General features: G+C 47.5%; 1 protein-coding gene across 1 annotated transcript; it reads right to left on the bottom strand.

Annotated features, from left to right (window-relative positions):
* Positions 1-13,161: 13,161 nt before the first annotated feature.
* On the bottom strand, positions 13,162-14,590 carry LOC123048566 (peroxidase 21). Its single transcript, XM_044471648.1, has 2 exons — positions 14,440-14,590; positions 13,162-14,319 (listed from the first exon to the last, which is right to left on the bottom strand). The coding sequence occupies exons 1-2, from the start codon at positions 14,504-14,506 to the stop codon at positions 13,367-13,369; spliced, it is 1,020 nt and encodes a 339-aa protein (XP_044327583.1). The 5' UTR covers positions 14,507-14,590; the 3' UTR covers positions 13,162-13,366.
* Between the last annotated feature and the right edge of the window lie 945 nt (positions 14,591-15,535).

Below are 15,535 nucleotides of genomic sequence, written 5' to 3'. Positions count from 1 at the left end.
GCCAGCTGGGCATGCCCTCCATTGGCATCATGACATGCTCATATGTCCTATTGTAAGCCTCAATTCTGTAGCAAGGTGCAATAAGTGAATCAATGTCATCAGGGCCACGCTGTGAAGCTGCTAGAGCATGAACACATGGAATTCCTGACAATTGCCAGTATCTACAAGAACATGTTCCTGCTTGCAAGTCAACTTTGAATCCATGTTGTCCTAACTTCGCCTCATATCCATCTTTTCCATTCCATATTGTCTCACACTTCTCAGTAAGTTGTATCAACTTGTTCACCTTTTTGAGGATTTTGGGACAAATTGTTCCATTCCAATTGGCAGGCATAGCTCTATTTACTTGAATCCTTACTGTCACCTTTGCTCTGATTGCTTCAAACATACTGATGATAGGAAGACCTCTATATTCCACTATCCAATTATTAAAACTTTCACACATGTTGTTGTCGACTGAATCACAGAATGATCCTTCTTTGAACCATGCTCTACACCAATGTTCTGGCCCAGACTGCATCATGTCTCTTGCTCCTTCTGGTGTGAGCTGAGCAAGCTTTGCCCTGTTTAAATTGAACTGAACTCTGTTAGAAGACTTTGCACAAGCCCAAAATCTCTTCTGGTATTTCTGGTCCCTATGTTTTTTCTTCTAGTTAGCATAAATGTGCCTAGCATAATTTCTGTGTTCAGCTCTTGGTACAACCTTTGCAATTGCATTGATTAGACCTTTCTGCTGATCTGATATAAACACCCAGCCTTCACCTTGATTTGAAATCTCCAAGCCTTTATTTAACAATGCCATAAACCAGAACCAGGAGTTCTTATTTTCCACCTCAACTGCTGCCCAAGCAATGGGATACATTTGCCCATTTGCATCTCTTCCAAGAGCATAGAGTAGCTCTCCACTTTGAGCCCCCTTAAAGAAGCAGCCATCCAAACCCACTACTTTCCTGCACCCTTCTATGAAACCTCTCTTGCAAGCCTGCAAGCACACATACAATCTCTGAAATACTGGTGCAGTTTCTTTTGGATTAAGCACAACTGCCACAGTGCTTCCTGGATTGCTCCTCAATATTTCTAGCTCATAATCAAACACCTTGGCATATTCTTCATGCATTGCTTCTCTAACTCTCTTTCTGACTATTGATTTTTCTTTCTTTATCTTGGAAACATGCACATCTGCAAACATCTGTAATCTGACAGTGGCCTTAATAGATTTCACTTTCCATCCTGGATTTGCCTTCATAATTCTCTCATACTTGTCTACAATTCTAGATGCAGTAACCAATATGTTGTCTCTCCTCTGTGGGCATATGTGGTTGTCAACAAGCGCTATGACTTGAAACCAATCATTTGAGCTCCTCTTTGCACCATAAATCAGCCAAGGACACTTAGGCCAAGAACATTTTTGCCCTAATCCTACCAGCCTCATCTTTTACAAAGGAAATATGCCTCTTCATAGCAAGGCCATACTTCACTAGTGCCCTCTTGAACTGACTTCTTCCCCTAAATGTCATGCCCAAACTAAATATTGGAATTGCAGCCTTGCTATCAAATATTGGAAATCTTGATTTCATCCTAACTGAATTTCCATGCTCATCCTCCTCATAACTGTATTCCTCACTGGAATCCATGTATGGAGTGTCATTTCCTTCAACCATTTCATCAAAAGGAATTAATTGTGTTATACTTTCTTTCACTTCCTTCTCTTCATCAAGTGGCAACTTCATTCTGATCTTTCTGAGCACTTCCTTAGCATGCTTTCTGAGATCCTCTGCCTCATCATCTTCACCTGAACTGTCTTCATCTTTAGGGCACCAATCAAGATCTTCACATTCATCACTTATTTCATCTGGTGCAACATCTACTGCAGGAACATTTTCAGTTTCAGGTTGCAATTCATCTTGTACATCATACTCAGTCTTGTCAGGTTCATCCCCATCTTCCTCTGAACTGTGCTCCAGGTCATCCTTAGCAGAGCAATTGTCATGCTCATCTTCCCAATCATTGTCACTCTTCTCTTCTGACTTCTCTTCTTCAATTGCAGCATTAGTTTCCTCTTCCTCTTTCTCTCCAATATCAGACAAACTGTTCTGTCCATCTTCATCAACATCATCTTCATAATTCACATACACATCCACAACCTCACAATCTGTAATACACCTATCCATGAACAACACACTTCTATCAGTGTCCAGTCGTCTCAACCCATCTCTAACATTTTTTCCAGGAAACAACCAGTACAGCATGTGCTTCTCTGTTAGCTCTTCACCATGGTAGGCCATCTTTATATCTGCTAACTGCTCCCTCACAATAGCTAAGGATAAATTGTACCTCTCAACAGATGTGAGCTGTATATTACCACCAACATATGACAATTGCTTGTGTGACTTCTCAAATGGGCCATTGTAAAAGAAACGGATGCCTAATCAATCTAGATTATCCATTGCTTAACCTACAGATTAAAACAGCATTCAATCTTCAATTAGAACCTACATACAGCAACTAACTAGAGCAGAGCAAGTACACCAAGGGAAGGGGATGGGAGGGATGGGAGTCACCTCAATTCGTCTGCGCCGCCGCGAAATCAGACAGACCGCAGCCGCCGCCGCATCGACAGAGCCGTCGACCTAGGGTTTGAGGACGGGGGAGGACAGCGGCCGTGGGAGAAGGAACAGGTCGGGGAAGATTCACGGGTTGCACCGCCGCCACCGCCACCAACACTCCGACCACCGTTGCTGGTCAAAGTTCAGCGCTGCCCCGAGGGAGCCATCGACGGCGACATGGGGGAGAAGAAGAAAGGGGATTTCTGATCTAGAACGCAACGGGGAACGGCAACGTTTAACAGTCCAACCTGACAAGTAGTCCCCACCCCGGTCAAAACCGTCGTTTGACTGTGCCACATCAGCATCGAATGGAGACAAACCAGCCGGGGGGTGTTTTGTCCGGTTTGGTTTTGTTTGGGGTCTAGAAGGAGCCAAAAATAGATCAGGGGGTAAAGCGAACCACCCACTTTGTTCAGGGGAGTAAAATGGACTTTTTTCTTTTTGCTGCAACGGTTGTCGTTTTTTGCTGCGACCGGCAAAGTTTTTTGCTACAACAATTCATTATCACTGACTGGTGCCACCCCATGGAATCCTGTGCAGCGAGCATATACGGCCAAGGCAGCGGTGGTGCATCGAGTGCTGCAACCATGGAGCTTCGACGATGCGAGTAGTAACCTGTCGGCGGCGGGAGTTGCACGGCGGCGGAGCTTCAACCGGAATTGACCACCCGTCGTCCACCACATGTTGTTTGCCATTGAAACTAGAAACCGCTTGAATCGCCTGAATAGGGGAGTGGGTTGGCTCCTAATCCCATGGGCAGCTTTTTTTTACGAATAACCTCACAAACTGATGGCTCCTAACCGGGTGTTGGGAGCGATTCAATGTAAAATTACGACGCGAGGGTAAAATCTTATGTCGGTAGGGTGAGCGGTGGGGTACGGTAGAGACACTAGAAAATTCTGTCTCGCTCGGTCGACTGGGATGAAAATTACTTATTCTTCACCCACTGATTATTTTAAATGTGGGTCCCACCACAACTTATTATAAATGCACTTTAATAAAAATTTAAATAAAAAGCAATACAACAAAATGTTATTAGATCTTACATGGAGCTCTTATAATAGATAAAACAACATTTCAACCAGAAAAACATGTACGGTAACATAGCAGACTCTAATATAAGAAGATTCTTTGGATTCATAGTGAGTAGGGGCTTCTATGGATGTAATAAACATCTTTACGTAGTATGGTGGTCATGTGTCCCTGAATTTATATAAATGCGATATGCTCGAGACTTGAGGGAGTGAGGCGGTTTTCAGGTATAATAACTCTAATATTATTTATATCAAACTTTTATACTTTTGTATAAAACATTTTATTATGTTCATTTCAGAAAAATGTTACATAATTAATGATTATTATTTTATTAGTTAGCGTAATAGACCAAGTATTTTGTTTTTTGTTATACAATTGTACTGTGTATCATTGCAAAAAAACTTAAATTGTGTTAAATTTAAATTGTATTTTCTAATAAAATCCGCTTGAATTATTTTCAACAATCGCATAAAGTATATACATGAATGTTTATGTATGTGTTAATATTTTTAAACATTATGGTAAAGACCTGCAAAGCATATGATCTAACAAATATCTTAATAGTGATTTCTAGTGTAAGATTACTAGACATATTTCTTTAAACTTTTAGTGTATAAATTGAGTCGTTTGCATTGTTAAATGTTCAGCCCCCCGCCGGCGACCTAGGGGGGAACCCTAGCCGCCGTCCTCTCGGCCCTTCTCCGCCTCCACCTATCCTTGCTGCCGTTCGCAGCGCCGCCGGGCAAAGCTTGGCCGGCTGGGCGGTGGCGGGGCGTCTCTCCACCTTGTCCATCGCGGCTGGCGCGGGGCCGCCAAATCGGGCAGGGCACCGAGCTAGCGTGGGGTCAGGCGGCGCGGCCGGCGGGTTTCTTGGCGACGCCGTGCGCGGCGCGACGGCGGCGGCGGCCTGCTCGCGACGTGATGACGGCTGCATGCTGGGCAAGATCGGTGGTCACGAGCGCTGTCAGGTTCAGATCGGATCCAATTCTGGGTCTTGGGCTTGAACGCCGTCGGCCGCCGCGGGGTGGTGGTGGTTGTCGCTGACCACGCCGGATCGTTGGATTCGGCGCCTGGAGATCTACGTTGAATACTTCTCGATCCTCCTTCATGGTGGGTTGAGCCCTATGGCTCTCGCATCTCTGCAGGTTTCGGTTCGTGGTCCGTTGCTGGATTCGGAGCCGACGGGGGTTTGGTGGTATAGGATGGGGACCAGAGGAAACTTTGATCGGCTTGTTCGGTCCGGCATCGGCGACGTCTCTCGACGTTGTTACCCTCCGTGGAGGCGATGTCGAGGTCTCTCGTATCCACCTCTGAACCCCTCCCGGACGAAAGTCCAAAATTCAGTCTGGATTGGGCGGCAGCGGTGTCCTTCGCGTCGTACCCTCCATGGAGGCATTGTCTTGGGAAGTTCTTTTGTTCGGCTGAGAGATGTTGTGGGTGACTCCGCGTAGCTCCAGCAGTGGCGACGGTGTGGAGGTTGCCAGGAGGTGCGGCGTTGTTTCTACCGTGTCGATGACGATGAAAATTGGCGGCAAGGTGCAGCTGGATATCGACGACAGATGCGGCTGGATGGACGAGCGCAGGGCGGTGGCGCTGTCTGGCGCCATGGTGGCGTCGACGACTGACCTGGCAAGGTCTTTGCGTCGGTACCTGCTCTGAAGATGGTTAGGTGGATGACGGCGGCGGTAGCCTCGATGAGTGCGGCCCGCTGGTGTGTGACCCATTTACAGTATGTAGCTGGGATGGGACATCCGTCATTAGATGTTAGGTTTTGGTACGATGTCTGTTTGGTATTAGGCTCGGACATTCGGCACCTCTACATCAAGGGGATAGGAGTAGCGACACGTGTCGCCAAGATGATGGCTTCAAGCTTACCAATGTAATGCTTTGTAAAGTTTCTGAGAATAATTAATAAAATGACTGCATGCATCGCTCGGATGCAGAGGCCGGGGTAATCCTCCTTCTTTAAAAAAATGCACCGAGAATCTTACAATTAACTGTGAGACCGGGAGAAATGAGTGAACAAACACATTTAAACGAGTCTATATACAGTCCATTTACGAAAGAGTTGGAACATCTTATAGCTAGGTAATTTAAAACGGAGGGAGTGGAGCATTGGCGTAAAGCATGTGATGCCTGAACACAAATCCATTCTTGGCATTTTAGATTTTCAGCAGTCGACCGTGGTGTTCTGAATGCCTGCTGTACAACTATGCCATTTCAACGCACAAGCATACTGCTACTGTCTCCATGGTCACATGCTCTTGATGACAAGCTTTCCAATACTCAGTGACCTATGACCGCTCCGCTATTTGAACAGAAACTGTAAGGTGATCACACGCAAGTAAGTTTGGGACACGGACCAGATCAGGCACAAAGTGATACACGTGCCATCGAAGACGAAACTGAAGATTTTCTGAAACTTGGGGTACCCGTCCACACACAGTCCACTTGCTTCTGACCGAACTTGACCATATGAATGCCTTTGTCGCGTGCGTTGGTTCTTTTCGTCGGTCTGCTAATAATGTTCATCGTTCATGATTAATGCCCCGAGAGTCTAACAGATGACACGGTGTACCCAGGTGGATATGGGTTTGCAGTTGGAGTATTAAACAGTTCAACTATGTAAAGGATATATTTTTGTACTGCTCTATGCTCTATTAAACTTTTGAAGACAGAACAAAGTACAGTATACTCCCTCTATCCGGAAATACTTGTCAGCTAAATGGATGTATCGAGACGTATTTTAGTTCTAGATACATCCATTTTTATCTATTTATGCGACAAGTATTTCCGGACGGAGGGAGTACTTACTACCTCCGTCCTGATTTATTGGTCCCCTCTGCATTTTGTACCAAATTTTGACCAAAGATTTAACTGATAAAATATTAATGCATGTAAGAAAAAATAATATCGTTGAAACTATGTTCAAATACGAATCCACGACATAATTTTTTGGTGGCACGCATTATCATTTTTTTAGATAAATCTATGGTCAAAGTTTGACACAAAACCAGGCGGAGGTAGTAGCATGCAACGCTGGAACACACGAGTTTACTTCATCGATGCCTGCCATACTATCGTGCTACTTGTTCTTGATGGATTATGGATGGGCTTAGGCCCATATAAGACAATAATCCCTAGTTAATCTCTAAGGCCCATGCATGTGTACGGCAAGTGGTGGGAAGTGTGGGAAGTTTAGTCCCATACTGCTACAATAAGAACAGTGAGACCTCATTATAAGGGATGCTCTACCACTTGCTATTGGGAGCTTGGGAATAGGAGCTGTACACGCGCGCTCCTCCTCCTCCGTCGCCCGCCTTACTACGCCACGCCTCGCCTCGTCACGACGCGCGCCGCGGGTTGCGGGAATGAGCCGAGCCGAAGCTTATTTTTGCCGCTCAGGAATGGTTAATTGGTTGTTAATTAATTAACGAGTCGCTTACGGAAGCGCCACTGTCCGAGACGTTGGACCGTGGGCTGTTCGCGGACTCGGTCGTGGGCTTGGCCCAGGCCCATCTACCTAACGGCCTATATAAGAAGGCGATGGCCAGTGGAGTGAACCCTAACTCAGTTCACTCACTCCCTCTCGTACAACCCTAGCCGTCATCTACTGTTCCTCTCTCTGTGCTGCTTCCAGCGATCCCATCCCGACGATCGCGTGCACGGTTGGTCGGGAGAGCAGGTGCCTCCGGAACCCTGTCGTTCAAGATCCTTCCCGGGAGAACGGCAATAAGGTTTTTGGGGAGCATCTCGACGCGACTGCTCCCGATCCGTCCCCGTCTCCGTCCGCCTCTGCTTCCACTACTTCCCCTGCATCGACCCCATGGCTGACGATGCCGCCGCCAAGAAGAAGGCCTCAGCCGATGCCGAGGCTGCCGCTGCCGCCGCCACGTTGGCCTGGCCATCCGGAGGGTATGACTTGTTCATCCCCTATTTGCTTGTTCATGTGCTAGCCATATATACGCTGTTCATAGATGTTTCGGTTCTATGTACTGTATGTGCTCACATGCTTAGGTATCGATATGAGATGCATACCGTATTTGCCATGCTTACTGTTTACTCGTGGATTAGATTAGTTGAAAAAGTGCTAATATTTCCAACAATCCAAAAACCTTATTTTAGGCACTTTTCGACTCATGGCTTCGCCGCTACTCTGAAACCGGAAAAGTTTACTGGAACGCATTTTAAGCGTTGGCAGACGAGGACTACCTTGTGGCTCACAGCAATGAACGTGTTCTGGGTTGGTGGTGTGTCTCCCACGGTAACGATTGCTCCTGAACAGGAGAATGCGTTTAGGAGGCAACCACCATCTTTGTGGGAGTCGTTCTTACTGTGATCGGAGACAAGCTAGTCGACGCATATCTCCATATGCGCGTTGCCAAGAATTTGTGGGATGCGCTCAAAGCTAAGTTCGGCGCAACCGATGATGGAAGCGAGTTGTATGCTATGGAGCAGTTCCATGATTACAAAATGGTTGATAACCGTTCTGTATTGGACTAGGCCCATGAGATACAATGCATCGCTAAGGAGCTGGAGCTCCTGAAGTGTGAGTTACCGGACAAGTTTGTCGGGGGTTGCATTATTGCAAAACTCCCTCCTGGATGGAGGAATTTTGCTACTTCTCTCAAGCACTTGAGACGTGAATTCTCTGTTGAGGATGTCATCGGTCATCTAAGTGTTGAGCAAAACTCGAGAGCAAAGGACTCACACATGAAAGGGGCAGAGGGTTCTTCTAGCGCCAATGTGGTGGAGAAGAACTTCCACAAGTTCAAGGGAAAGTACTTTGTCCAGCAGAATACTAACTTTAAGAAGAAGGGTAAGAAGAAAGATAAGAAGAGAGATGGCTGCTTCACTTGTGGTTCAGAGGAACATTGGGCAAACAAGTGCCTAAACAAGTATAAGAAGCCAGGACAGGACGCAAAGTCTGTCAATGTCACTTTGAGCAATCATGATGGGGCATCTGGGTATGGTAATCTGTTTACCGTACTTTCAGTTTGTCAGTCCACCGATTGGTGGATTGACACTGGGGCCAATATTCATGTGTGTGCTGATGTGTCTTTGTTTTCTTCTTATCAGATCACACGAGATTGTTCCGTTCTGATGGGGAACGGCTCGCATGCTTCTGTTCATGGTGTTGGCACGGTAGATCTGAAGTTTAATTCGGGAAAGATCATGCAACTGAAGAACGTGCAGCATGTCCCCGCTATCAAGAAGAATCTCGTTAGTGGCTCCCTTCTATGTAAAGAAGGGTTTAAGTTAGTATTTGAGTCTAACAAAGTAGTCGTATCTCGGTATGGACTATTTGTTGGAAAAGGATATGATTGTGGTGGTTTGTTCCGCCTTTCCCTGGAGGATTTCTGTAATAAAGTTTTGAACCAAATTCATTCTAATGTGAACGAATGTGAAGTTCGGCATTCACGTCTTTGTCACATAAATTTCGGTTGTATGACGCGGCTAGCTAAGATGAATCTAATCCCGAGTTTCACTTTAGCCAAAGGCTCTAAGTGCCATGCGTGTGTGCAAGCAAAGCAACCTCGTAAGCCTCACAAGCATGCGAAGGAGAGACACCTGGCACCACTAGAGCTCATACATTCAGATCTCTGTGAGATGAATGGTGTGTTGACTAAAGGTGGAAAGAAATACTTCATAACTTTGATTGATGATTCCACTAGATTCTGTTATGTGTATTTGTTAAATACAAAGAATGAGGCTCTACACTACTTTAAAATCTATAAGGCTGAAGTTGAGAACCAACTTGAGAAGAAAATAAAACGAGTCCGGTCTGATCGTGGTGGAGAGTATTTTCTAGTGAGTTCGATTTATTCTGTGCGGTACATGGTATTATTCATGAGAGGACGCCTCCCTATTCACCCCAGTCAAACGGGGTTGCCGAACGAAAAACCGTACTCTAACAGATTTGGCTAACGCCATGTTAGATACATCGGGTTTATCCAAGGCATGGTGGGGGGAGGCTGTATTGACATCATGTCATGTCCTGAATAAAGTTCCCGGGAAGGATAATGAGACTACTCCCTATGAGCAATGGGGAAATAAAAGAACTACACTCTCTTACTTGCGCGCTAGGGGCTGTTTGGCGAAAGTCAATGTGTCGATCCCCAAAAAGCGTAAACTTGGACCAAAGACCGTGGACTGCGTTAATTTGGGCTACGTTAAGAATAGCGTTGGCTATAGATTTCTAGTAGTGAAATCTGAGGTACCTGACCAGAAGGTCGGTACAATCATAGAGTCTAAGGATGCTACATTCTTTGAGGATATTTTCCCCATGAGAGATATGCAAAAGCAGTTCTAGACTGGAATCTGATGAGACTCCTAAACCTGCCATTCCGATGGAATATTATGAACACAAAAGTGATGAAAGTTCATCAAAGGATGACGAGGAAGCTCCTGTTAGGAGCAAGAGACGAAGGACTGCAAAGTCTTTTGGTGATTATTTCCTCGTGTACCTCATGGATGATGACACTCCCAGTTCCATTTCAGAAGCTTATGCATCTCCGGGTGCTGACTACTGAAAGGATGCGGTCCGTAGCGAGATGGATTCCATCATGGCTAACGGGACATGGGAGATCACTGATCGTCCTTATGGTTGCCACCCATTGGGATGTAAGAGGGTGTTCAAGAGGAAGCTTAGGCCCGATGGTACTGTTGAGAAGTACAAGGCTAGGCTTGTGGCCAAGGGTTATGCCCAAAAGGAAGAAGAGAATTTCTTTGACACTTACTCACCTGTGGCTAGGCTGACAACCATTCGAGTGTTACTCGCTTTGGCTACTTCGCATGGTCTTCTCTATCAGATGGACGTTAAGACGGCTTTCCTTAACGGAGAGCTAGACGAGGAAATTTACATGCAACAGCCAGATGGCTTTGTAGTAAATGGTCAGGAAAAAAAGGTGTGTAATCTAGTGAAATCTTTGTATGGTCTGAAACAAGCGCCTAAGCAATGGCATGAGAAGTTTAATACAACTTTGACATCTGCTGGCTTTGCTGTTAACGAAGCTGACAAATGTGTATACTATCGCTATGGTGGGGGCGAAGGAGCTGTACTGTGTCTGTATGTCGATGACATACTGATATTCGGGACCCACCTCAAAGTAATTGAGGAGGTCAAGGCCTTTCTATCTCATAATTTTGAGATGAAAGACCTGGGTGTGGCTAATGTTATCTTGAACATCAAGCTACTAAGAAATACTGAGGGTGGAATTACACTTTTGTAATCCCACTATGTTGAGAAGATTTTGAGTCGTTTTGGATATTCGGACTGCAAACCTTCTGCAACACCATATGATCCTAGCGTGCGGATTCGAAAGTTCGAAGGCACGGTTGTAGATCAATTGAGATATTCTCAAGTGGTTGGTTCACTCATGTACCTAGCTTGTGCTACTCGCCCTGACATCTCATTTGCTGTGTGCAAACTGAGCCGGTTTGTTTCCAATCCGGGAGATGTGCATTGGCATGCTGTTGAGCGAGTGATGCGCTATTTGCAAGGTACTGTGAACTACGGATTCACTATTCTGGGTACCTGACGTTACTTGAGGGGTATAGTGATTCTAACTGGATATCTGATGCTGATGAGATGAAAGCCACAAGTGGATATGTCTTCACACTTGGTGGTGGTGTTGTTTCCTGGAAGACTTGCAAGCAGACGATCTTAACCAGATCGACTATGGAAGCATAACTCACAGCATTAGACACATCATGCGTCAAAGCAGAATGGCTTCGAGAGCTTTTGATGGATTTGCCGGTGGTTGATAAACCAGTCCCGCATGTCCTTATGAACTGTGACAATCAAACAGTGATTGCCAAGGCTAAGAGTTCAAAGGACAACTTGAAATCCACAAAGCACATAAGAAGAAGATTAAAATCTGTCAGAAAATCAAGAAACTCCGGAGTAATAGCGTTGGATTATATCCAGACGGCTAAGAATCTGGCAGACCCTTTTACGAAAAGGCTATCATGGATTGTGATAGAAAATGCATCGAGGGAGATGGGTATGAGACCCACGTAAGTTGCCATGGGGGTATCCCAACCTATGTGATCGGATATCCCGTGAATTAGGACCTGGGAAAACAATCCAGCGGTCAACTGAGGAGAGTATCCTTAATTAACCCACTCCATTGAAGATGCAATAATACTCTCAATTCTGTAAGGCAGGCTGACTTTTGTCTTAATGTGTTCCAAAGCTTAGGTAAGCAAGATGCTAACCTACAGAGCATTCTTTGGAGGAACACACCTATGTGAGCCCGATTGCTGGTCACAGTCTATGAGATTGTGTGATCTTTAGGAAGCTCATGAGAAGGTACGGAGTATGATTAATAAGCTCCACCCATGGGGTTTAGCCTTCGGCAGCCACGTATCAGCTGACAATAGGCAAAACTTCTACACGGCAAACTGACAATTCAAGGCATAGTCCATTGTTCAGTTGTGAAGAAGTCTAATCTTATTGCTTTAGGTGGAAATTCAACTTAACAGTCACCACTGAAAATTCTGATAATCAAACATTGTTTGGAACAGTTGACAAACTTATGTGCCTCGAGATCTGGTGGGGGATTGATGGATTATGGATGGGCTTAGGCCTATATAAGACAATAATCCCTCGTTAATCTCTAAGGCCCATGCATGTGTACGGCAAGTGGTGGGAAGTGTGGGAAATTTAGTCCCATACTGCTATAGTAAGAAGAGTGATACCTCTTTATAAGGGCTGCTCTACCACTTGTTATTGGGAGCTTGGGAATAGGAGCTGTACACGCGCGCTCCTCCTCCTCCGCCGCCCGCCTCGCCTCGCCTTGTCACGACGCGCGTGCGCGCCGCGGGTTGCGGGAATGAGCCGAGCCGAAGCTTATTTTTGCCGTTCAGGAATGGTTGGCCCTGGCCCATCTACCTGACGGCCCATATAAGAAGGCGGTGGCCAGTGAAGTGAACCCTAACTCTGTTCACTCACTCCCTCTCGTACAACCCTAACCGTCATCTATTGTTCCACTTTTTGTGCTGCTTCCGGCGATCCCATCCCGACGACCGCGTGCACGGTTGCTCGGGAGAGCAGGTGCCTCCGAAACCCTGTCGTTCGAGATCCTTCCCGGGAGAACGGCAATAAGGTTTTCGGGGAGCCTCTCGATGCGACTGCTCCCGATCCGTCCCCGTCTCCGTCCGCCTCTACTTTCACTACTTCCCCTGCATCGACCCCATGGCTGACGACGCCGCCGCCAAGAAGAAGGCATCGGCCGATGCCGAGGCTGCCGCTGCCGCCGCCGCGTTGGTTTGGCCAACCGGAGGGTATGACTTGTTCATCCCCTATTTGCTTGTTCATGTGCTAGCCGTATATATGTTGTTCATAGATGTTTCGGTTCTATGTATTGTACGTGCTCACATGTTTAGGTATCGATATGAGATGCATACCGTATTTGCCATGCTTACTGTTTACTCGTGGATTAGATTAGTCAAAAAAGTGCTAATATTTCCAACAGTTCTAGCTAGGTCGGCAGAATTCCATTTCGAGATTTCAGTGTTCCAGACGTTGAATTCGGATAACGCATATCCATCAGGTACAGGCAGGCATCATGCATGCTCATACAGCAAGCATGCTCGCACACATGATACATGATACATGGTCCCTTCATCACTCTGAATTATTAGTGCCCCATGCCACGAGCACATACATACACACACGCTTACGTCTTGCCACTAGGGTGCCACTGATCACTAGCTCCATCTTACTTGGCGTTGACGAACCTGCAGTCCTTCCTGACCTCCCCCTGCCCGCCGGTGAGCGGCCCGTTCTCCGACATCCTCACCAGCGCCGCCGCGAACGTCTCACCAAAGTACCCGTTGTCAGCCGCCATCCTCCTCACGAACGGCGCGGTGCGGGGGTCGGAGGCGAGCCGCTGGTCCACGAGCAGGAGCCCCCGACCCTTGAGCAGGTTCTTGTGGTACATGTTGTCGAGCACCATGGGCGTGGCGCGGTCGTTACGCGCGTACGCCACGTCGCGGGTGTCCTCCCTCGCGTCCGCCGTCGGGCACCGGCCCCGCAGGTACGCGCCGTACGCCGGCTCCATGCCAGCGTCCACGGCCGGGTACAGCCTCGCCACCAGGTTGCTGCAGTGGACGCGGCCCACCGAGTGCGCGCCCAGCAGCGCCACCACGGCCTCGGCGCCCAGCCCCATGGCCGCGAACCGGGACAGCACCGCCGACACCGTGTCGTTGTGGTTCGGGATGTACCGCTCCACCTCGCCGTACTGGCTCTCCGTGGCGTCCCGCCGCCCCGTCCGCATCGGGATCGCCGCCGGCCCGCCCAGCATGGCCGCTCCGTCCCGGGTGGCGAGCGCGAGGATGTCCGCGCAGGAGACGGTGCCCGGGCACTCGCGCTCCAGGGCCGACTTGATGGCGCCCACGTACTTGAAGTTGCGCATGCCGAAGCTCCTCGGGGAGGCCTGCTCGGAGACGAGGCCCGTGGCGGCGTCGGTCTCCAGGAGCAGCGACGCGTCGCAGGACTTGACGGTGCAGTCGTGGAAGAGGGCCCGGAGCCACGACACGGCCGTGTTGCCGTGCTCCTCGTACAGCCTCCTCACCTGCTCCTTCACGATCTCCTCCGCTCTCGGGCAGCTCTCGGAGTAGTAGTTCAGCCTCAGACCACCGCCACCGCTGGCAGCAGCGGCGGCAGCATTCCCTGCCATGGCATGGCAGCAGATTTAGCAAACTGTGTTGAAGTTCTACTACTCGAGTCGAGATTGATGATCGTGCATTTCAGACGGAAACTGAGGAAGGAAAACTGTAGTTAGTAACTTACAGGCAGTGAAGCAGCAGAAAAGGAGCAGTGCAGATGCCACTGGCACTAGGCTTGAGCTCAGGCCCATCTTCTTCAGTCCACTGACCTTTACAAATATCCAAGGGGGGTGGAAGGTGCTCGACCCACTCTCATCTCATCTCGTTCTTATAGCCTAGGCGCCAAGTGGGAGGGGAGGGAAGTGGGGTTGAGTGAGTGGTTAACTGAAAGTGACACCATTGGAGATGGTAGAGAACTCCCCCACCTGAATATGCATTTCAAACCGGCAAGCCGGCCGTAACAAAGTACAACCACCAGATCGGCAGCAGAGAGGAGAACGAGGGGAGTGTTTACAGCCATCCATGAAAATGCAGTTACTTCCTGGTTGGCTGACCGACGCAAAGGTTGGAAGTGCAGTCGTAACAGAAAAACAAGTCATAAACTTGGTTGAATGCGATTAAATCAACTTTCTGTAAGTGGGGCCTTACTTGACAGTTGCTGAAAGAAGAACAGCGGCCAGTTCTATACCGTCCCTACCATCGGAAGCGTGCATTTTCTGAATTTGACATGCACCACCACCTTACTCCACTCCAGTCAAAAGATCTGCAGCGTATATGTGGTTGAATGAAACCGCCGAAATGAATGCATGCATCGGTTACCTGACTTGGTTTCTTCCACCTCAATTTACAAGCTGCAACTTCGACTGAATATAGCACTAAACCTGGAACAAGCAAGGTGGTATGGGGGCAGTTGGATAACTAAAACCATTTGTTTCAGCGTTGCGTGACTATCTTAAACATCTGAAACTCAGATAGCAATGCATTGGTCTCAATCAGGCTTAAGTTTCCCAGTACCCACGCTATTGCAATGCAGTGCATGAGCCATTATTGCGAACCACCGCTAAGAACAAATTATGTGAATGCTGAAAAATATCGCAAATAATACGACAGACTCTATGAATGATATTTATTTCTTCAAATATATATATGGACCATAAAACAAAGTGGAATGATGGTGATGGCATGTCGCATCGACTACCCTATATATCAGTTATTGCGAGGGGTATTGGGACCGTTTTATGCATGGCCGTGGCCCAATAATGGGGATCATTTCTTTTTGT

Source organism: Triticum aestivum, chromosome 2D (assembly GCF_018294505.1).
Source record: "Triticum aestivum cultivar Chinese Spring chromosome 2D, IWGSC CS RefSeq v2.1, whole genome shotgun sequence".
NCBI lineage: Eukaryota > Viridiplantae > Streptophyta > Magnoliopsida > Poales > Poaceae > Triticum > Triticum aestivum.
Note: the sequence above shows the minus strand (reverse complement) of the source record. Positions and strands in the feature narration are given on the sequence as shown.